The sequence below is a fragment of the Giardia intestinalis genome, chromosome 4 (genome assembly GCF_000002435.2).
Source record: "Giardia intestinalis strain WB C6 chromosome 4, whole genome shotgun sequence".
NCBI classification, from domain to species: domain Eukaryota; phylum Fornicata; order Diplomonadida; family Hexamitidae; genus Giardia; species Giardia duodenalis.
The window spans coordinates 1,917,409-1,942,967 of NC_051859.1; the positions used below are offsets into that span (position 1 = coordinate 1,917,409).

A 25,559-nucleotide genomic window follows, 5' to 3' on the forward strand; every position below is an offset into this window, starting at 1 on the left:
AAAGATAGTAGGGCATGCATGCACAATGCTCAGTTGGGCAGATTATGTCAGCTATTGATCAAAACATGCAATCGTTGCTCAGGACCTGTACAGTCAGGTAAATATTAAATTTAGATTTTAGATATCTCTTACTCGATTGTTGACTTCACAATTGCTTTGCCGTAGGGGAGACTGCTTCCAGTAAACTAAACGGCATAACAGTTAAGCCACCCAGTGTCTAAGGTAGAGTTCTGTAAAAAACATGCTGGGGGTGGATTATCTACTAAGCTGTCTTTGTGCCATTTGATGCCACAAGCTTTTACTGGACATCAAGCCAAAACCAGCAAAAAATCGTGACATTGATATGCCAACAGAGTCCGAGAAGTAGTCTAAACGTACCTAACAAGAGTAGCCATTGGATATAGAGCAGGCCTAATTGATAGTTGATGCTACTGGATACCATGCAGCCGGCAACCCTTCCAGTTCTTGTCAGTTGCCATCCAATCAAAATTTAAAATCAGGAATGCCGCCACAGTTTCGATTTATTCAAGCCGATCCGGATGAATTTGATGATTTGGATGGATTCGATGTGGATTACGCTGGCGTTTTTAACGGTGTAACAGCAAAGTATACGAATGTGGTCGATGATCTAGACTCACTATCCTTAAAGCAAGACCCCGTTCCTGCAGAGGCAAAGGCTCCAGAAAAACACAGGAAGAGAAAAAAGCGCTCTGCAAGTTCTGTTAAGCTAACTGAGGAGGCCCACACTTTGTCTCCTCGTTCCAACAAAAGGGATAGCAACAGATCCATTTCTGCTTATAGTCAGCAATTGGGAAAGGAGATTGAAGGACGCCGGTCAGTATCTGCAAGATCTCCATCTCCGCAACCGAAAACAGCTATTCAGCAAGTAAAAGAAGTCTCCGCATCCAGCGGCATGAACCGTGATAATGCGTCTACAGCAGTAATGGGAATAGAAGAGAAAGAGGAGAAAAAACACAGAAGGCGTAAAGTTAAGAAGCATACAGTCCAATCATATAAGAATGAGCCTACACCAGGTCCATTAACAGAGCATACCAATAACAACGCGTCTCTAGCCGAAGGTGACAATAAGGCTGGTATGGATGTGTCTCCTATCAATACTTGGAATCCGTACAAACAGGGGAAAACACCAAACCTTAGCTCTGCAGGCTTCGCCATATCTGCTTCCCCGATAAATCGGTCAATAGGAAGCAGGGGGTCGCATGTGGAGCCATATGCATCATCAACTCCCGCTATTCCAGAGCTAGAGTCGTTCTATGCCGATTTACCTATAGAACTGAATGATCCTGGCAACAATAGCCTTGCCAAGTCGATAGCACTTGACTTATCTGTCGCTGACGGTGCTAAAGAGACGTCAGTTGCCTCAGAGTTGAGCCTTCACGAGGGTCTCTCAGAACATCGTACAGGCAGCTCCACAAAGCTATCTGCACACTCTCCACTCTCCATACACTCTGCACTGGAAACTAAATCATTGACAAGCAACATAGTAGGGCTATCTACGCCCAAAATTAAGTTTGAGGGCAACCAATCTGTAAAGGCAGACAATGCACCAGCTGCTCTTAGTGGCCACGCTGCTAGCCTTTCTGTTGAAGTTGCCGATGAAACCATATCTTTACGAGCCAGGATAAAGGAGCTAGAAGACGCACAAAAGGAGGTATTACTGCAAAAGATGGAAGAGGAAAAGAAGTCTCTCTTGATAGAGCAAAGTATGCTAGCATCAAGATTGGAGCAAGAGCGATCAAAGATAGCAGATATATCATATAAAATAGTACACCATTCTGTCACTGCTAGTATGGTCGGGGAACCAGAAACAGACACTGAGAGAGGAGATGGACACAACCATATGGATCAAGATTTGGCAATCCTTGGGCCAGCACCTGGTGCAGACAGCAATCAGGGTGAGATTGTACTAACATCATCAAGCGGTAGACAAGATACGTTTCAAGAAACGTCAAAGGTCCAGTATAGTGTGGTAGCGAATGATTCCAAGCAAAGCTCTGCTATCTCAACTGTAAAATCCAGCCCAGGAAAAAGCGGACTTTGTCTGAATGAAAGTACACAACCCATAAAATCAAAATCTCTACACACCAGAAAGCGGAAAAAATATATCAGATCTTCCTCTACAAGTAGTCTAAGTACTGAGTCTTCTGACTCATCCACAGCCTCACAAGAGCGATATCACATTCACCGTATCAGATCCAAAGGCTCCTATCGATCGTATAGACGGCGATCAAAATCAGAATATAAGTACTTGTATGCATCTATAAAGGAAATGGAAGCTCGGCAATTTGAACTGCTCGACCGGATTGCGGAACTAGCAAACGAAACGAAGACTGTCCGGAGTATTGGTACGGATAGCGTGCCCCTAGGTGCATCTGTAACATCATCAGCTGAGCATTCTAATTCCGGATATGCACACCACGGGTCATTTCCGGTTATGACCCCTAACTTTGGCATGATGTCCCTTCCAGTAATGCCCATGATGCCCATGGTGTCCCCCATGTGCATGACATCTATCAGTGGAGCTCCTTATCCACACATCTTACCTACAACCCCGCTCCAAGGACAGATCTTTCCACAGTATGTAACTCCACCTGTGAGCCACCAATCTACATATCCCATGTTTCCTTACTATAACGCTGCACCCCAGCAACAAGTACCGATCTCAAACGAGACAGCTGCGCTCATATCGACTGTATCTCATGTGATGGGCACGACATCTGTACGACCAAGCGTGCGTGACACGATTAAGGGTATCATGACGAATTACGGTCTACAAAACTAAGAACGTTGACATGAAAATCGAACATTACACGGAAGCTAGTCTAATAAGCCATAGGAACGGTATAAATCTTTAGTCCCACTTCACATCGTCCATTGCAGCCCACAGATACGTAACAGAGTTATTTGAACTCTTAAGGTGTTTCTTCATATCGGTTATCACTGCAATCATTGGAATGTCGTATAGTAGCTCATACATATTTCCTCTGTCATCAGATAAGATGGCGTGTACATCACTACTAAATACAATCTGTCTTATCCTTCCATTAAAATCTAGCGAACAGTGCACTGACCCTGTACCAAATTCATAAATGGTAAGTGTAGACGCATTGTGCTTATGAAAAACTGTGGACACCAAGAAATAGGCACCCACTGGGTCAAAGTAGATAGTGTGCTCGCCTTCGTCAAAGATCTTATGCGCAGATACAGACACTAACTTGCAATCCGGTAGAGTATAAAGCCCAACACCAACATCATGCACTATTACGGTATACATCGATGAAGGATGAACAGCAGCACACGAGAGGGTCATGGATGCCAAGGAGTACACTCCACATATACGAATATATGGTGGCTCTGCAGTTGTAGCGAGGACAGAAACGGACTTCTGGTAACGGGTAGAAAGCAAGAGATAGTCACCATATGCCACACCTCTGTCGCATGCCAAAAAAGAAGTCAATGCGTTGAATGTGCACTTTCTTGAGAAAAGGCTGTAAGCGGCCAGACTATCTAAAGCAGGAACAGAGAGCAGATGTAGTTCTTGGTCCGTTAGAAGGCAAATCCAAAGTGGCATGTTTTCCTCCTGGTTCATCAGTACTGCATTCTGAGACAGATCCTTTTGAGTAGGCGCAAGAGGGCCAGCAACAAAACATCCAGCTTGGTAGCTGTTGCTATCAAACGTAAGGCCCTTTTTACTGCATTTCCTTATATGCTTAAGCCTGAAGTAAGACTCCATAGATCTCGATTCATCCGGACGATGCATTAGTGCTTCTAAAAGAATTAGATGTGTGTCAGTAACAATAAAGGCGTAGTGTTGGTAGTAGGGATCTATAACAAAATCTAAGCAGGGACCGTGGAAACTTGGTTCAAGAAAGAAGGATCTGGGCACGTAGACGTGCAGCTTAGGACTAAAAGATGTCTGGAAACTAATAATTCTTAACGTGGTAGTGCCAGTTGTAACAAGACAAAGGTCTCGAAAGGGAATAATGAAGGCTGGGTGCGTGCAAAGTCCAAGGCAAGGTGCAATGGAACGTGATGCAATATCACCAAGAAATACTGCGCCTATCCTAAAGACTACAAACACATTTGGATAGCTATTTATATCCAAGAAAGCAACTGCCAGAATAGCTCCGTTGACACGTGCATGCTGTCGGAGATCTAAGGTGGTGATAAGAGCAAGAGATGTACAATTATATATAGAAACATATCCTGATACGTGACCCACTACTAAGTAGTTGTTTTCTAGGTGAATGTAGCTGGCCAAAACGGTATCTCCCGCCAAGTCTTTGCGAGAAAGAATTGACCAATCAGAACCGTATAGGTAGAGCATGTCCTTGCACACACAGAGCACATGGTTTGAAAGCAAAACTCTCACATCAAGGACTGTGCGCCCCCGGGTACCAGGTAATTGTCTGGAGGATGCCGATAATGTTTTATCACTTGTCAATTGTACCATAGAATTAGATTGATCACATGGGATGGATGCTGATTGGACTGTTAAATGCTGTCTGTACCTAGCTTTGACAGATCTTAGCTCGAGATCTGTTAATAGAGGTAAATCCGTCCGCTCTACGTGCTCAGTGAATTGCGGAAAGACATCGCGCATTGCAATCCTACTTTGAGCAGCGCTTGAGGCGTGATTGAAAGGGCTTCGGGTAGTCCATATGTGAACATAGTTGTCAATCTCCTGATCTTCTTGGACTTGTACTACCAAAAAATAGCTATATAACGTATCAGTCTGCACCACTCCTGCTGAAATAATAGTGCCCAGAGTCATTTGAGGGGCTAGTGGAAGGTCGTGAAACAGAGAAAGGATATTTTCTGAAAGCTTGTAGCTCCGAGCGAAATGCATCCCTATAATAAGCAGTATATCTCCACAAGCCCATAAGAGTGCAGTGTTCTTAACGGATATCTCCGCTAGCTTGGTATGAGTGTTCAAGTTCCAGCAAAAAATGGAACTTTCGTCAGCCGAATAGATACGTCCAGATCCCGCAGCAATACATATAACGGATGAAGCATGTTCGCAAAGAGAGCCAAACACCCCGGTTTTGGAGCACCAGTAAATAACTTCTTTGCCGACTCGAAAATAGACCCGTCCTGCTTCTGCAACTGGAGATAGACGGGGTACGGATATGTCTGTCTCTGCATAGATTTCTGCATTGTGCATGTGCAGGTCTATTGGGAAAAGCGTGGGCACCGCGGGACCCACGCAACCTATCTGCATGTGATAAAAATTATGCGTCCCGCTGCCAATAGTACTGTCTATGATACATTCTACGATCCCGATTTGGTGATGCCACCACTCAAGAATCCCATGGCGACGACAGCAAAACAGCCCGGCGTTTATCCACAACTTACGTCCCGTGTAGCCACTCTGAGCACATACTCTGGCGATGCACTTTCTGCCAATCCGCGGCGAAGTTACTCTACCGACAGAAGCATGCAGTCGGCAGAGAACCTCATTGCCTCTCTTTACGGGAAGAACAGAGCAGTACCCGAGCCGCGGAAGTTGAATGACAATACTTTTGTTGACACACTCCCGATTAATAAGCCCACAATTTCGACCTCTAACACGAACTCAGTGTATGATAAGCTTATTAAAGATCCGGCAAAGCGGCAAACTAAGGCTTTGGCAAAGATCGATAAAGAGTCTCTGATGGATGAGATACAGACACTTCGCAAGCAAAAGAACGCGCTTGAGGAGCTCACGCGTAAGCAGCAGACAAGAATTTCCCGCCTCGAGGAGCTTTTGAAGTCTAGAGACAAGGAGTTGCAGAATTTGACGCGAATGATAGCCACCGGCATTCCAGATCCAACCAAAGTGACGGATATGATGGCACTCAAGCAGAAGGAGACCGCTCCGACAATGGACTACGTAAAGGGGCTAAAGCATAAGATGAAGGAATATTACGTTAGAAACCAAGAACTGCTCAGCTTTATCGACAGACTGAAGGACAGTATGAACTTTCAACGCATGAGGCAGCTAGAGAAAAACCTCCTAATCTATTACGATAAATATAACCAGCTGCGAGTGAAAAATGGTTCCCTTAATCAACACTGCATCGAGCTTGAAGAGGAGCTTGGAGTGGTTCATGACAAGATGCTTCAAAGCTTACGAGCGAGCAAGAAGTACCAAGGAATGAGGCTATCTGGAGATGCTCAGGATGCTCGGGATGACATTATTGCTAGCGTAAGCTCAAGCAAAGACGGAAAGTACACTGGTCCGAGTGCACATGCTTCTCTCATTAGTGGTTCGAAGCAGCGTGAACCAGCTGCAGAGCCAGATGGCAAGTTTGTCTCTGATATATTTGATGTTTCCAATGTCATGCCGAATGCCAGTGAATCAGGGAAGGCCATCCAGGATCAACTGAACAAACACTCCATGGCGCTTCAGACCTCGATGATTGCAAATCAGAAGAAGCCTGCCGAACGGGGCCACAGCAAGACGAAGAATGCGAACGAGAAAAACGACCCTATAGCAGAGCTTGCTGCACGGTTCTATGAGAGCAGGCTGGAGCGTGAACGTAAGCGCTTGGAGTGCTCCTTTATTCCTGATGTCCCTGCTCCCCTTGAACAGGTGGAATATAAGCTTATTGAGGATGAGTTTGAAGAGTTTCTGAAGAACTATCGAATTGATAAGACTAGCGACCTTCTTGAAACACAAGGGAATCAGCAATCCGCGCCGAACCTAGGGAAGCCTACAGGAAACCAGGGAGGAGCTATGGTTCTTAGTAGGGATGCTGGTGCTAAGCAGGCCCAAACAAAGCCCGAAAAGCTTGCGCGCCGCTTGGTTACGGAGATAAAGCGCTCAGAAGTGGCCTCTGCAGTTTCGGCACAGGCTTCTAACTCACACGAGTCTACAAGTAAGACGTCTCCTAATGCTATGAAGCGGGAAGAAAACCCTTACTTTGTGCAGAGACGGCCATCTAAGGATACCTGTAGCGAGAAGCCAACCTCGGTATCTGGCAATAGGCCATATGAAGACACCGACAACGGCTCGACTATATGCGATTGGAACTCGTTTGTCGAACCAGAAATGGTTAGCCGCGTTGGTGTGACAATGACAGAAGTAACATCTGCTGGTGGTCCACGACCGCGGCCAAAGACTCCCTTAAGTGACACATCTGGGCTAGGAGGTGATTCAAAACCATCCAAAAATCCTAATAGCTTTTATCCCAATCTGCCGTCACAAAGTGACAAGTCGGCACCTGCTCAATCAGTGCCAGAGGAGGATTCTGGTGTCAAGAATAAGAAACCAGCTGAACAGCTGTCTAATTCCGATACTGACTTGCGTAATGAAAACGATCAGAAAAGCACAGATAGAACTGAGGAAGAACCAGCCCAAGAGCAACAGAAGACTATCTCATTTGATCCTCTCTTTGATCGCTCCCCCGATGAAGCTAAAACGATTAGCGATGCCGTTCCCCCTCCTGAGATAGCGTCTCTTAAGTCAAGTCCTCACGCAACAGATCAGACGCAGGATCCTATTATTGTGCAAAGTGTGACGCCAAGAGAGCTCATTGACGAAGCACCAGCTGATGTGCCATCTCAGGCTTCAGTGCAAGATGAGGCCCAGTATCCTGAGGATGACGAGACGTTCTTGGCCAGTACAGCCAAGCACGTCATAATCCATGAAGAGAACGACGGTGTTATTAACGATTCTGTGAATATAACGACGATGGATAGCAAGCCAACAGATACAAAGACTGAGGATATAAGCCTTGGAAATGCCACGTTTGACAGTGGGGTAGAAGAAAACTCGATTCTCACTAGGTTCCCTCTTACTAATGTGGCTCACGCCAAGCAGGACAACTGCTCTTTGCTTTCACAATCACATATTGACAAGGATGAGCAAAACTCTAACTTGCCGGACTTGTCCGGGAATCAGACACACGAGTCAAAGACTACGATTAAGGATTACTCTTCTCTAGTTTTAGATTCGCATATGTTCGACGATCCCAAGGCCGTGCAGGAGCCTTCTGGAGAGGGCACAAAAGACTATTCTTCCCTTCAATTGTATAGTGGGATGTTCGATGGCGGAAACCAGAAGAGCGTTACCGGACCAGACAGTGTCCGCGATTACTCCTCTCTACAACTTCACAGTGCCATGTTTGACGAGCCCCCTGCATCAAAGTCACACCCGCTCCAAAACAGTGGTGATTATTCATCTCTCCAACTATATAGTGGAATGTTCGACGCGCCAGACGAGGAGCCGGAGAAGCCGGTTCCACCCCCGCCACTCAAGGAACCTCACTATCCAGCCAATCCAAAGATCAGGATCATCGAAAGCTCCGGTACAGAATCTACTGCGTTTACAATAGAGGGAACAGAACCATCCGCTTTTAAGGCCTACTCCCAAAGTACAACGGCTATGGAACCTTCAGCGCCGCGACAGGCCAATCCCTTCCAGAAGCTTCAGTTAGAAGATCAGGAAATCGCATTTAGCCACAATAATCCTATTGCTGAAGAGTCCAGTAGTATGAATAGCAGCGCATCCCACCCAAATCCACGTGATGGAGGGGAAGACTAGCAACACCTGCCCTATAACTAGTCTGCTTCCGGATGCTTCTCTGCCCACTCCTTCACAAAGTCTATCACCGCTTTATGTCCGCCTCTTTCGGCGTAGTAAATGCAAGTTTTTCCGTTTGAGTCCTTCATGTGGAACTCTTTTTCGACGAGCCTCTTGACTGCATAGAAGCGGCCTGCAAAACAAGCGCTCATGAGGGCGGTTCTCCCGTCCTTCATTGCCATTCCCGCTTCGTAAGGAACCAAAAGGTCTACCAGAGTATCAGAGCCGCTCATAATCGCGAAGATAAGGGCAGTGGACCCGTCCTTTTTGGCCAAGCCCTTTTCGTGCATAAGAAGCATGGACGCAGCAGTGACTTTCCCACCGTTACAGGCTCTCATAAGCGCCGTGCCTCCGGGATTGTCCTGCATCCCGCCCTCGACTGAAAGAAGAAGCCTGATAGACGTGGCATCATCCATGTCAGCTGCGTACATTAAGGCCGTTTTACCCAAATTATTACCGATTCCAGCGTCAAGGGGAAGAAGTCTTTTGATCAGCTCGTAATCACGAACTTTCACGGCCAAAATAAGTGCCGTTTCTCCCTTGTCTGTGACCGCACGACCATTTTTGGAATAACGAAGAGAGGCTATCATCTCGAGACGCCCTTTAGCAAGCTCAGTAACTGAGCCAATATTCTTCTCCGCTTCAAGCAAGAGCTCGTTCTGCTGATCCAGTTGCTTGTTAAGGGCGTCAATCTGAGCTTCGTACGACGCTTTGTTAGCACTCATGGGACTTAAGGGAGCAGCAGGCTGTATGTTCTTGGTTGTCTCTGTAATCTTTGCTGCAAGTTCACTGGGGTTCATCGGCTTCTTAGTCACCACCGCTTTCGCAGGCTCCTCCGTTGCATCGCCAGTTTCCAGATTGTCCAGATTAGTGACCTCATTAACATCCTGATCGGGGAACATGTTGGCAAATCTGGGCAGATCGAGTAAATCTGCAGCGGATGGCCTGTCTTCAGGATTTAGACGCATCATCATGCCTATTGTATCTACGAATTCTTTGCTATAATGCTTAGGTAAAGGTGCTCTACGTTCTGCAAGCACTAGCTTTTCTAGCTCCGGACGCGTCTTAGCAAGATACGGAACTAGCTTTGACGCCAAAAAGTGCATAACACCCCCCAGACTCCAAATATCACATTTCTCATCATACGTTTTTCCCTGGAAGACCTCTGGCGCCATGTACATCGGAGATCCAACAAGGGTCATTGCTGAGTTATCAAAATCAATTTCACGTGCAAAGCCGAAATCGCAGAGTTTTATAACACCTTCATCTGTTAACATAATGTTTGCAGGCTTGAGGTCCCTATGCACGACCTTTTTGCCGACAGCGAAACCCGGCTTTGCAGGCGAGTGGCAGTACTTGAGGGCACATAGAATTTGGCCCATGATACTCCAGAGTCTATCCTCCGGAATATATTCGCCCTTCTCTAACTTCTGGACATATGCATGCAAGTCTCCCCCGGAGCAGAACTCGGAGAACATGCGTATCTCCATAGCATCTTCGTCATGCGTTGCAGAAACACAGCGAACTATATTTGGGTGAGCAAGCATGCGGTGTATTTTCATCTCCTGAACCAAGAGCTGGCGTGTCTTCCCCTCGGGATTCGTATAGGTCATCACTTTAACGGCGAAAATTTGCCCCGTAGCCTGATGCTGGACCTTGTAACACTTTCCATAAGCGCCCTGCCCTATAAGGGCCAGCGTGTTATAGCCTGTTTGGCTAAATAGGTGTGCCATTTCGGTTCACAATTTTTTAAAATTCACATATCATTAGATCCTATTTTCTCATCGAAGGGACCATACATTACGCGCTGGAGGGGCGGGAGGTTGCGCTCGTAGCGATCTCGGTCCAGAATATTACAGGACTTATTACAATTAGCAAGGAAAGGGTCTTGAAGAGCATCTGCAGCTGTTATGCGGGCTTCAGGACTATATTGGAGAAACTTAGCGATAAACTGCTTTTCCTCGGGCCGTACTCCATGCCTTTCAAAAAGAGTATGCATATACGGCTGAGTAGGAGGGCTGTAGTCCTTGCCGCATAGATTGATGAACGACCCATGCCAATCCGTGACACCTGGGTCTGTATCATTGGGCAACCGGCCTAGAAGGTCGGCTATCTTTGCGGGTATTCTGGACTCTTCTGCTTGAATCACTGCCGTTTGGATTATCATTTCAAAGAATGTCAGCCCAATGCTCCACATGTCAGAGCTCTGTCCCACTTCGAGGGTGCTTCCAAAGACCTCTGGGGGCCTATAAATGGGGGTCCACCGAAAACCAGGTCCAGTGTATACTATTGATGGGCCACGGAATCGGCCAGTGATCAGTGACAGTCCAAAATCCGTTATCTTAAAGACGGAAGATCCATTGTTGTCCTTTATAAGAATATTGTCTGGCTTTAGATCAAAGTGACTTATGTGGTTACGATGAAGATATTCTAATCCCAGCAGGATTTGGTAGTAGGCAGTGCGTCTGTCTTCAGCAGTTAGGCTATGTCCTGAGTTAAGAATAGATTTTAAACTGGTGTTACAGAGCTCTAGGGCGAAACAGAGACGTGCGCCGTGGAAAAAGATAGACTTGCAACTAAGAATGTTTGGGTGAGACAGCTCTCGGAAAGCCAGAATTTCCATGAATTTGTCTCCTGTAAGACCCATTTTGCTCTCTTTGCCCTCCTTAATGCGCTTTATTGCATACCATGTCTTCGTTTGTTTATGTTGGCAGCGATAGACGTCTCCGTATGTTCCGCTCCCTATGAGAGTAACCAGATCGGTGTACTCTTTTGCGCCACTTTCGTCGGGCCGCAAGTCTGGAAAAATCATAGAGAGCTTTTTGGTTTAGGGGATGTGCCTTTACTCTGTCTCGACGAGCCAATCCTGCTAGTCACGGTCGAGCAGGCCATATCTTTCATTCGCCTGCCACCCATCTCCCGTGCAGCGCTGTCCCTCCGGGCACACGACAGGGCGCCTCGTGTGCGACCAGGCCAGCGGGCTTCTCCCAGGGGCAGCCCTCGGAGTGGGAGTCTCAGAGAGGAGGCCGCCGGGGCACCCCCACCCGCTGCACGCAATCCGGTCCACACCACAGCCTCTCTACTGATACCCCTGTTCGTGGTGAGCGCGCTTGCAGTAACCTACCAGACCGGCAAGTGCGAGACGGTCGGTAGCACAGAGATCTGCACCCAGTGCAGGGCCGGGGCGTCCCGGTCGACGGCTTCTGCCGGCCCCCCGGCTCCATCCAGGCCGCGGCAGCCGGGTGCACCAAAGCGGGTGGGGCTGCCCTCGACAAGACGGCAGCCACCTGCGGGAAGTGCGGCGACGGGTACTTCCTCTTCATGGGCGGGTGCTACAACAAGGATGCACACCCTGGCAGTGACATATGCACACAGGCTGAGGGAGGACTGTGCACTGAGTGTAATACAAAGAACGGCCTGTTCAAGAACCCGGCTGCAGCACCGAAGCCTGGTAATGAGTGCATTCTGTGCTGGGACACGGTGGGAGATGGCGCGACAAAGGGAGTAGAGAACTGCGCCACATGTACAGCACCGGGGAATGCAGGAGTAGCTACATGTGATACCTGTCAAGATGGATACTACAAGGACTCTCTGGTATGTATGCAGTGTGATCAGTCTTGTCTGACCTGCGATGGAAGTGGTCCGAATCAGTGCACCTCTTGTAAGGAGGGGAAGTACCTGAAAGGGACTGAGTGTGTAGACAAAGGTACGTGTAAGACTGACTACTACCCCGATGACACTAGCATGACCTGCGTTGCCTGTAGCACCATACAAGATTGCACAGCATGCACAATGGACCAGTCCACGGGGAAGCCAAAGTGCACTAACTGCGGTAGTCAGAAGATCCCCAGGACGACCCTCGACGGGACCTCGACCTGTGTGGAAAATTCTTATGCTGGGTGTCAAGGCACAGACAAGGAGCTGTTCATGAAGGAGGACCAACCGGAGTGCCTGCTGTGTGGAGATGCTACAACGGGAACAGATCCGAAAGATAAAGGCGTCGCTAATTGTAGGACATGCACTAAAGCCAGCGCTACTGGAGCCGCACCGGTCTGTGAGACATGCAAGGAAGGATACATTAAGAATGGAAATGGTGCGGGCGCCACGTGTGAGGCTTGTCATCAGAACTGTGCCACATGTTCTGAAGCTACGACAGAAAATAAGTGCCTGACCTGCAAAGAGGGGTTCTTCCTGGCCGGCACCGGCGAAGGAAAGTGCATCTCGTGCGAGAATGGTAATGATAGTGGCTACAGCGGGCTTGCAGGATGCCTCTCTTGCACAGCCCCAGCCGCCCCGGGCCCGGCCAGCTGCAACCGCTGCAAGATCGGCTACACGCTACAGGGAACAACGTGTGTGAAGACCTGCGAGGATGAGACTGCCTGTGGGGGGACCTCTGGGGCCTGTGATGCCATAGTGATCGGTGCCAATGGAAAGGAGCTTCACTACTGTTCCTATTGTGGAGAGGCTAATAAGTATCCTATCAACGGTGTCTGTGTTAGTACTGGTAATGAAAATGGGAATACTTGTGCTAAAGGTGTATGTACACAGTGCACTACGGGATACTTTATGTACATGGGAGGCTGTTATAAGGTGACAGAGGTGCCGGGTAAGTCCATGTGCACAAAGGCAGGCGATGGTGTCTGCACAGAGGCGGCAGCCGGGTACTTCATCCCTCCCTCGCCCACCAAGGACAAGCAGTCCGTGTTGGCATGTAGTAACCCCCTTGGTGTCGAGCTGGCTGGTCAGAAGGCATACGTGGGGGTGGATGGCTGTTCACAGTGTACAGCCCCAACAGCTCCATCTGATGCTGGCATGACCCCCGCTGTGTGTACCTCCTGTGACAGTGATAGGAAGCCCAACAAGGATGGCAGTGGGTGTGTGCTGTGCTCTGTGAGTGACTGCAAGAGCTGTGTGGTGGATGATGTGTGTGGGGAGTGTGTTGATGGATACAGTCTAGACAATGGTAAGTGTGTGTCTATGAGCACCAACAGGAGCGGGCTCAGCACTGGTGCCATAGCAGGGATCTCCGTGGCTGTGGTCGTCGTCGTGGGGGGCCTCGTGGGCTTCCTCTGCTGGTGGTTCCTGTGTAGGGGGAAGGCGTGACTCAGGTAGTGAACGCTCCGTTGGTTGTTAGTGCTCAGTGAGTGTTTGCTGTCCATCCACCCGGCGTTGCTGCGTGTAGCGAGCCGTGCTGTGGTAAAGCTTTCCGCGCCTTCTCGGAGTCAGCGGGTCTCATCTTAGTCCGTATCTATAGAGATAGCGAATAGATCTCCATTAGGAAACAACTCTTCTTTTCTCCAAAATATATTCTCCAGATGAGCAGAGCTTGGTTTGCAGCAGCTCACTCTGGAGATGTTTGCACACTTAGAAGCCTCATGGACACCTACATTAGGAGCAGAGATGAGAACGGAGAGACAGCGCTGTTAATAGCCATACGGGCAGGCCATTTGAATGCCATCCAGCTTCTGGCAGTACACGAACTTACAACAAAAAGTCTGGCGGGAGTATCACCTCTAGTTGCCAGCGTACATCAGCGACGAATGGATATGGTCCATATCTTGATACGTAATCCTCAGCTGCTAACAGTGCAAGACATGGATGAGGCGATTGCTGCAGCGCACCAGGAAGGCGCCTTTGAAGATATTCTGGTCCATACGCGTCGCATAGTGGCAATATTAAACGACGCGTCAAGTCTCTTGAGTACGCGAAGCCCAACAGCAACATCTTTAAACGGCAGCAAAGCAGGGTTCGAGGCCCAAGGACTTGGTGGGACCATGCATACTAATATGAATACGCTCTTCGGCATCGGTCTAGACACCCCCCAATTTGATTTTGGAAAATCTAATAACCTCAAGCAATCTGATATTAATGAACCTAGTTCCTCTCTAAGAACTGCTGAAACAGTCAATGTAACTGGTGAAAGCGTTAACAACTGCTTAGATTTAGTATCCGGGGTCCCGCTGGACCTACAGGATATTGAGCTACCTGACATGTTGGACGCATCACTTGCTCGAGAAGATCAAGTCCAAGAGGAGACCTCTACCTCTGAGCAAAATATTGATCTTGCAGAGTCATTACAAAATTCATCTAACACAAATTTGAATTCTCAACAGAGTCCCAGGCAAGACACTCCAACGAATTTGTCAAATATAGAGTTGGCAGAAAAGATTGAGGATCTAGACTTTTCTGATGATAAGGACCAAGGTCTTACAGTGCTCGACGTGGTAGATAGCTTTCAGGGCTCTGTTCAGTCTTCGTCTGTTTGCAAACAAACCCCTCTTCCAGAGAATAGTAGGTTTCTCAACATCACTCCGTGTGCCAGAACAGCAAATGGCAGCGAGATTCAGTCGACAGAGGCCCCTGCTATGTCTATTCGGGACTTTAGCCCCCGTTTTAGAAAGAATCCAGATGCCTTCCAACTACTCTCTGGAAAGGGCTCAACAAAGCTAAAGAATATGCTCCACACTCCAGCTCCAATGTGCACGACGTTGAGCCATGACTCCGGCGATAGTGCACACTGTCCCTGCTGTATTCAATATGTAGAGCAAATTTCTACTATGCAAACACTTATAGCTAATCTAGAAACGCGTATATCTGGGCTATACGGAAAGATAAAGGAAACCACCGCGGATCGTGACAAGTGGAAAGAGCACGCCGAACGTGCCACCGAAGAAATCAGAGCGAAGAAGCAATACATTCATACATTAGAAGAACGGATTGCCAAAATGGTCACTGAGTTGTCGAGAGATGCTCAGAAGCAATGTTCTGGCATGGACCCAAATAAGAACACGGACCTAATCAATAACGCTATTATTGGGAATTTACACGGTGTATATGCATATATAAGCCAAGTAGGTCATGTGAATGCGTGCGGGCAAACAGCCCTCATGCTGGCCGCAAAGAATAATCACCCAGAGGTAGTTGCAGTTCTAGCTCCCCTGGAGGCGAAAAGGTATTGTTGTCACGGGAAGACGGCCTTAATGTATGCATCTGAGGCCAATTCTGTTGAATGTGTTGAGATTTTACTGGACCTTGAAAAGTGCATGGCATCCCCAAGCACAGACTTGCTGGAATCGGCTTATGATTATGGAGAAGCTGCTTCTGTTTCTGGTCGTACAGCCCTTATGATAGCAGCAAAGGTTGATGCGATTCAGGTGGCAAAGCTTCTTGTGGAAGATGAAGCGGGGATGCAGATGACCAACGGCGTGACTGCTCTTATGATTGCTATCTCTAAAGGGCACGAGCAAATTGCACATATGTTGCTACTAAAAGAGAGTGGGCTAGAGACCAAAGAGGGGGACTTTGCCCTCAGACGTGCAGTGCACAAGAGGATGCGGGGAGTGATCAGCACCCTTATGTACGCAGAGGAGCGGCTGATGAACAGCGTGGGGTGGACACCAATGATGATTTACACTATGCTTAGCGATTTGGACTCAGTCAAACAATATGCAGCGTCTGATTACGGGAAGAAAGACATAAATGGTTGCACTGCCTTGATGATCAGCGTCCGTCTTCGTTTGACGCCAATAACTAAATTTCTAGCGGCAAAGGAAAGCGGGATCATAGACCTACAAGGCCGCACAGCTTTGATCATCGCCGTTCAACTAGAAAACATATCAGCTATCAAGGTGCTTGCACCTTTTGAGCGGAACATTAGATCACTGTCTGGCCTTGCGCCACTAGACTACATACCGCAAAAATCTCAGAACAAAAAGCGTATTAAAGAGATACTAACCAAAGCCTATTAGTAGTATGCTATGGCACTTGCCAACAATCAGATGCTTTAGTTGCAAGAGTATCTTTGGCACCTCGACCTTTCTGGAAGTCTGAAATTTGTGCTTAAAATTAAAAAATTTGTCTATGCAACTTTCCTACGAAGCGAAGAAGGCGACGAGACTCAACAACATTGCAGCAGAGAAGGCACATGCACAGCGAAGAGCAGATGCGCGGCGAGTTCGTGACACTGACGGGCCACCCGCCGCTTGTCCAACAAAGATTCGCAAGCTGCCCCCTTCTGATTTTCGCTTATTCTATGATCGAGGCGATCTACCCATTTCTGTTGAGCATACGGCGTCTGGGAATAAAATAATATGGAAGGCAGAGATAGAGCAGCTTGACTTCCACCACTACTTACCTATATTTTTTGAAGGCCTTCGTGAAAAGGACCACCCATATGCCTTTCTTGCACGCGAAGGTGTCACAAATCTACTAGAGCACGGAGGCTCCAAGGTTCTTCCCGTCATTCCGCAACTGATTCTTCCATTACACGCAGCCTTGGAGACTCGCGACCCCGAGGTCATATGTGTTGTTCTGAACGTCTTACAGCTACTAGTTATGTGCAACGAATATGCAGGCCCAGCTCTGGTGCCTTATTACCGCCAACTTTTACCAGTGATAAACATCTTCTTCAATAAGAATATCAATCTCGGAGACAAGATCTATTACGCGCAGCGCAAGCGCCAGAACTTGGGGGACCTAATTCAGGAAACTCTTGAGCTTATGGAGCGCAAGGGCGGCCCAGATGCCTTTCTAAACATAAAATACATGATACCGTGTTATCAATCCAGCGCATGAGCACTACAATTTAAGTGACGCCTTGGTTATCGGGCGTATTCTGGCTCATTGAGTAAATCGCGTACCGAAGGTTTAGTGACGTTTCCGTGAGGTCACCTAGTGTATTACGGACGCTGCGGAGCATTGTAGGAGTGACTGCCGGGATCTCTTGGTCCGGTGGGATACTTATTATGTCCGAAATTGTGCTATCGACAGCTGAAAGATTGGCTAAGAGTCTGGTTGTTTCTGATGCCCGCAAAGTTGACTCCCGAGTCTTATTGGATTGCACAGGCTGAGGAATACCAGCAGAAGCGTGGCAGTTCGTTGCTATTTCATCTGCGTCATGCTTATTATGATAGTCTGAAAGCATTTCCAGGGCCACGCTCATATCCTTCGCCAGCCTAGTGGCCGTTGATGCAAGGATGCTACCTCGACGGCGGCTGCTGCCAACCTCCTCTACAACTGTGCGTTGCTTTTCGCCCAGGTCAGCCGTCAGCGCGTTGTATTGCTGATTTGCGATAAGACATAGTTCGCGATAACCTTCCGTAGCTGCCCAGATATCCTCTGTGTTCATCTGGGACGGTACCACAGATGTATTTGTGGCCAAAAGCCTCTCTACGACAGAGATAAACCACCGCACAGTCTTTAGGAGATTCGTATGAGGGCATGTATCTAATACTACACGCCCAGTGCTATCTGTAAGGTGGAAGGGCAGGGATTGCTGAGGGCAGACGAGCTGAAAGTGGCGTCTGGGATCAGCCAGAGATGAAAATATGACAGTGAGTGCCAACTGATGCACCTGCGTTCCAATATAATAGTCTACCGAGCCAATTAGCCCGATGACTGTCTGTTTTGCTGCTCTTCTAGGAAGCTGAAGGCCGAGAAGCTTTGGTACAAATGTCGGGAACTCCGAGAGAAGGCCAAGAGCCTCCTGCAGCACATTGCTCACATCAATAGGTGAGTCTGCTCCCTGTGCAAGGTAGCGGATCTGTTTGGTAACCTCCTCATCTTGGCCCTTCAGTCCTTTTGCGTGTGACGCTGCATTGTGCATGCACTGATCTATATTTCATTTCCAAAAGGCATATTAAATACCATGTTGTGGTAAAAGATGAGCAGCAGTGTAGCAGCAGACACCTTTGCAATGCTCGCGTCTGGGACCCTTTCTTCGAGTGTTAGTAGTCTGCTCACGAAGATTTCAAGCCACGTTAAAGACATATCACTGTCTTCAGTTCTTCAACACCTGCAGAAAGGCTTTCCGCAGATTCTTGATCTGTCCGCCGCTAAGTCAGATATGTCTGAGAAGAAGGTCCCAGCGCCAGGATCCCCTCTTCCAAAGATTTTGGGCACCCCCTCCAAACGCTCTGCAGCCATATCGTCTCAGAGGGCAGAGCTCGGGGAAGCTGAACAGGACCATCTTACAAATGCTATGCTGGCGTCTTTCTTTACACTGTACAAGTACCCTGCATCTCCTGAAGTCACAGCCATCAAGCGAGCTCTCTCTACAATGGACACACTTGCATTTCTCACTAAAGCGTCTGCCGACTCATGTAGCGTGTTCTTACTAGCGCAAGTGATTCATTTGGTGCTTATGGATGTAATTGCTATCTACACAACCAAGGCGGCCACTGTCTCTTCAGAAAATAATCATCATAATAAGTTACAGCTGGACACTGAGTACGAAGCCATCGAGCGAGGGATTGTTTCCAGCCTTCGCAGCTTTTCCTCTAAGAACAATCACGATGAAATTGTTATTGTCCTCCTCAATGCTCTTCTGAGGCTACAGCTTTTGACGTCCAATTATTTATCTGCCTATAGATCGATTTTGAACTATCGAGTGATAGTATTCAGCATCTCACATCCACAGCTCATACGCTTTTATTTTTATTCTTCTCTAACCGTAGCTATAATTGGCCAGCATGCTCGAGCACTAAAACTAATTTCTAATGCCAACCAGTTGTTTGCAGATTATTCGCCCACAATGTCCATGAAGACGCAGCTTTCTGTTGATTTGGCCGCGTTCACAACTCTTTTCAAAACGCTCACATGCACAGATTCAAGTGCACCACAGTCTTCTGCAAACGATTGCTGTGAAGCGATGCTGTGCAAAGTCTCGTTTCCAGACATATATAGAGTTCTCCTGTTCAAGCGCATGGCGCGCATAAAGACACAACTAGCATATATAGCCAAAATATTCAAACGAATAAGCCTGAGTGAGGTTTGTCGTCGAATAAATGCTTCTGAAGGCGAAGCTAAGGACTATCTCATATCGGGCGCGATGGAAAAGGCATTCAACGTTAGATTTGACGAGGACGAAGACGGAAATTGCATCGTGACTATTATCCAGCGCCAGGAGCAGTTACTATCTAGCAAGGCCAACTTCCGTACAGAGGCTCTCCAGCTGGTCGATAGGCTCAGCTTTATAAGAAGTAGTCTGACTCAGCAGGACGTTTTGCTATCGCGGCACGATGAAAAGCGTGACCAGGATAATAATACAGAAACATACCTGGACATGTTGGACCTTATGGACGCTGGCTTTAGTGACACTGATTAAGCAGGTAATCTACCAAGACGAATGAACAATCTATTTGCCACATGTCTACTAGGCAAAGGAATACAGCACCCAGATGCAAGGTACTACATGTAAATCATCCTCGTCAATTACATTTAAATGAACTCCGACACGGACCCAGGCCAGACTGTTTTAGACACGCTGAGGCACAAGTCACTCCTCCACGAGCAGGACAGAGGAGCAATGAACTGGCTTCCACGGGATATGCATTTAACTGAGAAGACCTCTGGTTCTCGGTCACGGAGTAAGAGTTGGAAAAGGGGTTCACGGGTTCCGGAGCAAGAACAACGTCAGCGAGAAGATGAGGATAGCTCCGAAGCCGAAAACTTGGTCATTGGAGAGGCTCTTAAAGCTGAAAAGCGCGCCCATGGTTTTGGACAGGCAGATGCGTTGGATCCGGCACTTCTGGAGCTTGCCCAACAGCAAGCACACGAACTGACAGCAAAGGATTCCGGAAAAGCTGTCAACTTTAAGCTTCAGCAGGATCTTCCCGTCTTCGCTGAACTTCTTACATCAAAGTACAATGAGTTGCATGGAATAGACAATGCCTCCTCTCGTTCTAGACATTCTAGATTACTAGCCAGACACTCATCAATCTCTGCGTATAAGTGCATGCTAGCCATGCTTATTTCATACATCTTATTCATCTTTGCCCACGCATCGAGTGGGTTGTCGATCCGGCACCCAGTGTTTTTGCGGATCACCGAATTAAAGAAGCAACTGGATGCGATGCAGCCGGAGGTGCACAGTATTCTGCAGCGAGCGCAAGTCCAGCCTAGGATGCGGTCTACTAGAGTCACAGACACTCCCGAGTCCTCTGGGAATGATACTGAGACCGATGGAATCAAGACTGTGGGGGCTCGTGAGCGCAGTTCTGCAACTAATGAAGATTCTGCTTCTACTTCAATGGAGGACCTGGTGGTCTTCGGGTCGGACGAGTCTGACGCTTCGAGTGCATATGAGCTAGAAGACCTTGCAGCCGGTGGCAGACCTGTCAATAGACATAGTAAGCCAGGCATAAGTGTTCTTGACAACTTGGGCTTGGAGTTGGACCTGTCCGCTCAATCGCACCCCATATCAGGAGACAGGAGCGTGAGCGCCTATGAGCAGCGAGTTCAGCGGTCAGCCGAGCGTCGTGAAGCTCAGCGTCTAAAAGCTATCCAGGCTGCAGAGAACCGTAAGCTTAAGAAGCCGAAAGAGCAAGCTGGTGTCGATATCCGGTCTAAACAACTAGCTGATGCAATATTACAAAAGGAGGAAGCGACGAAAGAGATACGAAAGGCCATAGCTCAGAATCAGAAGGGGTATGAGCCAACATACTACGATCCTACACAGGATAAGATTGACCCTACAGATAGGGTCGGCTACCGGCCTGTGTCTATTAACATGAAGAAAGGCCAAGGAGATCTAAAGCGCCATAAGAGCAAACATGCCTCCACTAGCAGGACTCTTCTTCGGTACAAATATGAAAAGGCGGTGGAGATCAACAAACGGACAGCAGTGCCAACCAGGGAGCAAAATGGTGCATATACAGGCGAAAGTAAGGGAATTCGCACAAATGTCACCCATTCCCGCAAGCTGAGCTAAGTTGTGTAAACCTTATAGCAATGGCCATTACAGATCTTGGCTTACATTCAACCAAAACAAGCTGGCTATAAAATGAAGGGGTACCGGCCAAGCTTCTTGTCGAATCCATGCATAGCCATCCTTTCAGCCTTTACCTTTATTGTGCCCACGTTGCTATTGATTCTCATGAGTATATTTAGGACCCAGCTGGCAGAGCTCGACAAGATGATAGCTGCATATATGCGTTATGCTCCAGATGATTCACTGCACCAAAAGCCCCTTCCATACAACACTGGTTTCATCTATTACTTAAACGTCTCTGAGAATGCCATTATAACCATTCCAATCATCTATGTCGGAGCAATGCTTGGTCTCTTTTGGACGGCAACAAGGACCAAAGCGCTTCTCCCGTACCTATATGTCCTTGTTGCTGCGATAGTGTACATTGGCATGGCAAATCTGACGACTCTTGTACTCAAGATAGCTCTAAACAGACCTCGACCGCGGCAGATAGCGGAGTTTACCACGGTTAGCGGCCCTACTGTGACATTCATGCCTGTGTTCAGCAGGTACACCGGCCCCAATCCGGCAAATCTGAAGCTGTACTCCACTCCATCGGGTCACACAATGTTCATGGCTAGTGCATTATTCCCGCTTCCCATATTAACATATCTGCTGGCTCAAATGTATATCAAGGTTGTAGATAGCGAGCGTACTCCCAGCACAAGTGGCCAGGGACGGCTTAAGTACATGCTTTGGCTTGTATTCTTTTATCTCGGCGTTGCCATCACGGCTGTCTTCGCTATACTTATGCCCCCGACAATGGCGTACGCTAGGTACGCGGCGAGTGCACACTTCTTTACAGATACAGTTGTTTCGATCGTGCTAGCGTTCCTCCATTTGGTGCTGATTTTCCTATCTCTTCCGGATCTTCGCTGTCTAGAAAAGGCTCCCAGTTCAACGAAATATGCAGAGAGCAATGATAACGACACAGCTCAAGCAGTCTCTTCAAGCGCGCTATCAACAACTATCAGTGCCCTGCCTCCCTAGCCACGGAAGCATATGATGCAACGATGGCAAGACCTTTAGTAAACCTCTGGCGTGTGCTGATTTTGTTTACAACTAAACTGATAGGGGAAGATTTAAGTAGTAGCGTATAGGACCATCTGCCTGCGTGTCCACCAACAGCTGTCCCTTACTCTTCATATACTCAAGCTCCTGCTCGCATTGCTCCCTTGACCACTGACTTAGCTCCCTCAAATTATCAACGGTGGTGAAAGGCATTGCTACGTCGGTATCAAATAGGAAAGAGAGAATTCTCAGAGAGTTTTCGCCCATATTGCTGTCACCCAAACTTATATATTTCTTCTCGTCACTACCAATCCTGTTTGGAAGTAATTCGTAGTCACTGGAAAGCTCCCTCAGACGTTTGAGGGATGCTACAATGTCTCTTAGCTCGATGGCGTGGGCGCTAGGTCTATCCTTGTTGAGGTAATTGTGGAGTACTTTCAGAGGCATAATCCTCCCCGATGAGTGCCTGTGATAAGAGCAGAACTCAGCTATCTTAACGTCGAGTTGCGTCTGAAGTTGGTCGCTCGGTATCCCAGTTGCACCTGGAATACAGAAGACATCCGCCCTCAGCGATGTGCACAGGTTGTTCAGAGAATTCAACAGGGACCCCTTGTCTTCCGCGTTATGCACTTCACTCATGTGATCTCGGAGAAAATTAACGACCATGTCACAGCATTCGTCGCGCTTTCTGGAAAGTGTGTTGTAATAGTCACGGTTCAGGCTCTGCAGTTGTTCGCAGACGGCGTTGGAAAGCTTGATATCGTCAGCCATTATGATTTTTTATCTGATCATGGAGCCCGGAAGAAGGTACCCCGGCACACTCAAGACCGCTGCATTAACAACTGAAGAGGGGAGGCCGTTTCCTGGTTGTTTTGCTACCTGTCGTACCATCGTCGAAATTAGCAGCTATTTGGAGTTTATTAAGGAGTCAAAGCGTCTAGAAGGCAGGCGTGAAAGGACTGACCCTCCTTTGGTGGCCCAGCCTCCCACTTACATTAAGACAGAGAAAAAGCCTGAGCCCGTGGACATTAGGCCAGAAAGCGTCAAGAACGCTCAAGCGAATTCTGGAAAAAAGTCCAAGACAGACGCTGCCCAGGAGGACGTTGGATCGCACCCTACATTGAAAAACCAAAAGCAACCAGCCGATAAGACACCAGAGAAAAAGCTTTCTCATAATTCCAAGCAAACTCGGACTGTGGAATCCTTCTGCATTACTCCGCATAACATTCTGTTTGAGCAACTAGGTGGCATAAAGGATATCGAGAAGGAGCTCACAGAAAGAGTGCTCTGGCCCATTCTACAAGCCGATCAATACAGGTATCTCGGAGTGACTTTTGGAACGGGGATTCTCTTGCATGCCCCAACAGGCTCAGGAAAAACAGCAATCGTACACGCACTAATAAATAAAATTCACAAGGAGCTCGGTCGGCAAATCAGTTTCTACTGCATCAACTCCACTGAAATAATCATGAGTAGAACGGGCGAAACAGAGGAGCTCTTGCGAGAGATCTTCCTAGAAGCAAAAGAGAATGCACCTAGCGTCATATTTTTAGACAATGTGGAGATTATCTCCACACGCGGTGAGAATGTTAGCAGAGAGATGGAGAAACGCATTGTTGCCCAGCTCTGCAGTTGTATGGACGAAGTCGCATCTCATGCAAGACCTGTCTTGGAGTCCCTTTCAAGGTCGAAGTCAAACTTCACCAGCAATGCGGCGCGTGGACAAATAAGCCAGTCTGAGCCTGTTACTTCGTCAACTATAGTGCTGAATGCGCGGCCTCAACCTCAACAACCCAATGGATCTGGTGGACGAGCTGAGAATCGACAAGGAGCTCCAAAGGAGAAACCTGGATTAGTAGGTATTGAGTCGGCAAGCACTGGCCAATACCGTGCTGTGTCACAATTAGATCAAAATAAAATAGTCATAGTTATAGGCGCAACAAGCAAAATCAACGCAATTGATGAAAGCCTTCGCCGAGCAGGACGATTCGATAAGGATATTCCCATTCCAATACCGTCTAAGAGACAGAGGATCGATATCTTGCAAAAGCTACTGATAGGCTGCAAAATAGACCCCAACCTTGACATACAGCGCATTGCAGAGAACACTCCGGGCTATGTTGGTGCAGACCTTGCTGCACTGTGCAGAGAAGCGGGGCACAGGTGTGTTTGTCGAATCATGCAAAGCTCAAACATACTGGATGGAATGGCCAAGTCAATGATAACCCTCAACGACTTCCTCTTTGCTACACAGAGCCTCATCCCCACTGCCCTGCGTGAGGGCTTTGCAACCGTCCCAGACGTATCCTTGGACGATATAGGTGCACTGGACTTCCTCAAAGCAGAGCTTGACCGTTATCTCTTGCAACCGTTGAAGAATCCGGAGCGCTTTGAACGCTTGGGACTTAACCGCTTTAGCGGGATTATCATGTTTTCTGTACCGGGTCAAGGAAAAACGCTTATTTGCAAGGCTCTCAGCGCCAAGGCAGAGATTAACTTTATATCTGTTAAAGGGCCTGAGCTATTAAATATGTACTATGGCGAATCTGAACGGGCAATAAGAAATGTGTTTGCCCGTGCGAGAGCAAGTGCGCCGTGTATCCTCTTTTTAGATGAGTTTGACTCTCTGGCCAAACGGCGTGGTTCTGGTGGATCAAGCAGCGACGTGAGTGACAAGGTGGTGAATACTCTACTGACTGAGTTGGACGGGCTACACAACAACTTGTCCGGAGAGCACTCTCTCAATGCTAAAAATGCCCAGGATCAGATCTTCATTATTGCTGCGACAAACAGAATTGATATCATTGACCCAGGACTACTACGACCAGGACGCTTCGACAAAATCATATATATTCCCCTTCCCAACCTAGAAGACCGCGTCAACATCCTTTATACCATAATAACTAGACGACAGATTTCCCTAGACAAGAGCCTACAAAATCCACAAGATCTCAGAGAGTTCTTAACGGAATATTTGGCAAAGCAGACAAAGGGATGCACTGGAGCAGACCTGGAGGGCCTTGTTAGGCGCGCAGCCATGGCAGTAATAGCAGAGTCCCAGACCGGTACAGAAATCTGCAAAAGGCACTTTATGACAGCCTTGTCACAAACAAAAGCCTCTGTCAACGAGGAAGACAGGATCAAGTACGATATGATGGCGGCGCATTACTCCAAGCTATGCATATCGGAAAATAAGTGAGGTGACGGCTAAAC

General features: G+C 47.8%; 13 protein-coding genes and 1 pseudogene across 14 annotated transcripts, besides 1 other annotated feature; 9 read left to right on the forward strand and 5 right to left on the reverse strand.

Moving 5' to 3' along the window:
• Window positions 1–502: 502 nt before the first annotated feature.
• On the forward strand, window positions 503–2,803 carry GL50803_0014948 (uncharacterized protein; the record flags this gene model as incomplete). The annotated part of the gene is made up of 1 exon (XM_001707734.1): window positions 503–2,803. The coding sequence occupies one exon, from the start codon at window positions 503–505 to the stop codon at window positions 2,801–2,803; it is 2,301 nt and encodes a 766-aa protein (XP_001707786.1).
• A 69-nt stretch (window positions 2,804–2,872) lies between these two features.
• GL50803_0014949 (uncharacterized protein) lies at window positions 2,873–5,242 on the reverse strand (the record flags this gene model as incomplete). The annotated part of the gene is made up of 1 exon (XM_038045801.1): window positions 2,873–5,242. One exon carries the CDS (start codon window positions 5,240–5,242, stop codon window positions 2,873–2,875), a length of 2,370 nt encoding a protein of 789 aa, XP_037902051.1.
• A 12-nt stretch (window positions 5,243–5,254) lies between these two features.
• Window positions 5,255–8,548, forward strand: GL50803_0014950 (uncharacterized protein; the record flags this gene model as incomplete). The annotated part of the gene is made up of 1 exon (XM_001707735.1): window positions 5,255–8,548. One exon carries the CDS (start codon window positions 5,255–5,257, stop codon window positions 8,546–8,548), a length of 3,294 nt encoding a protein of 1,097 aa, XP_001707787.1.
• Window positions 8,549–8,565: 17 nt separating this feature from the next.
• Window positions 8,566–10,320, reverse strand: GL50803_009421 (Kinase, NEK; the record flags this gene model as incomplete). Its single annotated transcript, XM_001707736.1, has 1 exon — window positions 8,566–10,320. The coding sequence occupies one exon, from the start codon at window positions 10,318–10,320 to the stop codon at window positions 8,566–8,568; it is 1,755 nt and encodes a 584-aa protein (XP_001707788.1).
• A 23-nt stretch (window positions 10,321–10,343) lies between these two features.
• Window positions 10,344–11,399, reverse strand: GL50803_009422 (Kinase, CMGC CDK; the record flags this gene model as incomplete). Its single annotated transcript, XM_001707737.1, has 1 exon — window positions 10,344–11,399. One exon carries the CDS (start codon window positions 11,397–11,399, stop codon window positions 10,344–10,346), a length of 1,056 nt encoding a protein of 351 aa, XP_001707789.1.
• Window positions 11,400–11,908: 509 nt separating this feature from the next.
• On the forward strand, window positions 11,909–13,690 carry GL50803_0033783 (annotated as a pseudogene). The gene has a single exon.
• Window positions 11,909–13,690: a sequence feature (pVSP).
• A 212-nt stretch (window positions 13,691–13,902) lies between these two features.
• On the forward strand, window positions 13,903–16,335 carry GL50803_0015456 (Ankyrin repeat protein 1; the record flags this gene model as incomplete). The annotated part of the gene is made up of 1 exon (XM_001707740.1): window positions 13,903–16,335. One exon carries the CDS (start codon window positions 13,903–13,905, stop codon window positions 16,333–16,335), a length of 2,433 nt encoding a protein of 810 aa, XP_001707792.1.
• Window positions 16,336–16,447: 112 nt separating this feature from the next.
• On the forward strand, window positions 16,448–17,161 carry GL50803_0015455 (Parkin co-regulated protein; the record flags this gene model as incomplete). The annotated part of the gene is made up of 1 exon (XM_001707742.1): window positions 16,448–17,161. The coding sequence occupies one exon, from the start codon at window positions 16,448–16,450 to the stop codon at window positions 17,159–17,161; it is 714 nt and encodes a 237-aa protein (XP_001707794.1).
• Window positions 17,162–17,171: 10 nt separating this feature from the next.
• Window positions 17,172–18,191, reverse strand: GL50803_0011624 (uncharacterized protein; the record flags this gene model as incomplete). The annotated part of the gene is made up of 1 exon (XM_001707743.1): window positions 17,172–18,191. One exon carries the CDS (start codon window positions 18,189–18,191, stop codon window positions 17,172–17,174), a length of 1,020 nt encoding a protein of 339 aa, XP_001707795.1.
• Window positions 18,192–18,248: 57 nt separating this feature from the next.
• GL50803_0015454 (uncharacterized protein) lies at window positions 18,249–19,691 on the forward strand (the record flags this gene model as incomplete). Its single annotated transcript, XM_038045827.1, has 1 exon — window positions 18,249–19,691. One exon carries the CDS (start codon window positions 18,249–18,251, stop codon window positions 19,689–19,691), a length of 1,443 nt encoding a protein of 480 aa, XP_037902052.1.
• Window positions 19,692–19,808: 117 nt separating this feature from the next.
• GL50803_0011621 (Sas10 domain-containing protein) lies at window positions 19,809–21,296 on the forward strand (the record flags this gene model as incomplete). Its single annotated transcript, XM_001707744.1, has 1 exon — window positions 19,809–21,296. The coding sequence occupies one exon, from the start codon at window positions 19,809–19,811 to the stop codon at window positions 21,294–21,296; it is 1,488 nt and encodes a 495-aa protein (XP_001707796.1).
• Window positions 21,297–21,368: 72 nt separating this feature from the next.
• On the forward strand, window positions 21,369–22,325 carry GL50803_0016808 (PAP2 superfamily protein; the record flags this gene model as incomplete). Its single annotated transcript, XM_001707745.1, has 1 exon — window positions 21,369–22,325. One exon carries the CDS (start codon window positions 21,369–21,371, stop codon window positions 22,323–22,325), a length of 957 nt encoding a protein of 318 aa, XP_001707797.1.
• Window positions 22,326–22,397: 72 nt separating this feature from the next.
• Window positions 22,398–23,117, reverse strand: GL50803_0090710 (Vacuolar protein sorting 22; the record flags this gene model as incomplete). The annotated part of the gene is made up of 1 exon (XM_001707746.1): window positions 22,398–23,117. The coding sequence occupies one exon, from the start codon at window positions 23,115–23,117 to the stop codon at window positions 22,398–22,400; it is 720 nt and encodes a 239-aa protein (XP_001707798.1).
• A 19-nt stretch (window positions 23,118–23,136) lies between these two features.
• On the forward strand, window positions 23,137–25,545 carry GL50803_0042442 (Transitional endoplasmic reticulum ATPase; the record flags this gene model as incomplete). The annotated part of the gene is made up of 1 exon (XM_001707747.2): window positions 23,137–25,545. One exon carries the CDS (start codon window positions 23,137–23,139, stop codon window positions 25,543–25,545), a length of 2,409 nt encoding a protein of 802 aa, XP_001707799.2.
• Between the last annotated feature and the right edge of the window lie 14 nt (window positions 25,546–25,559).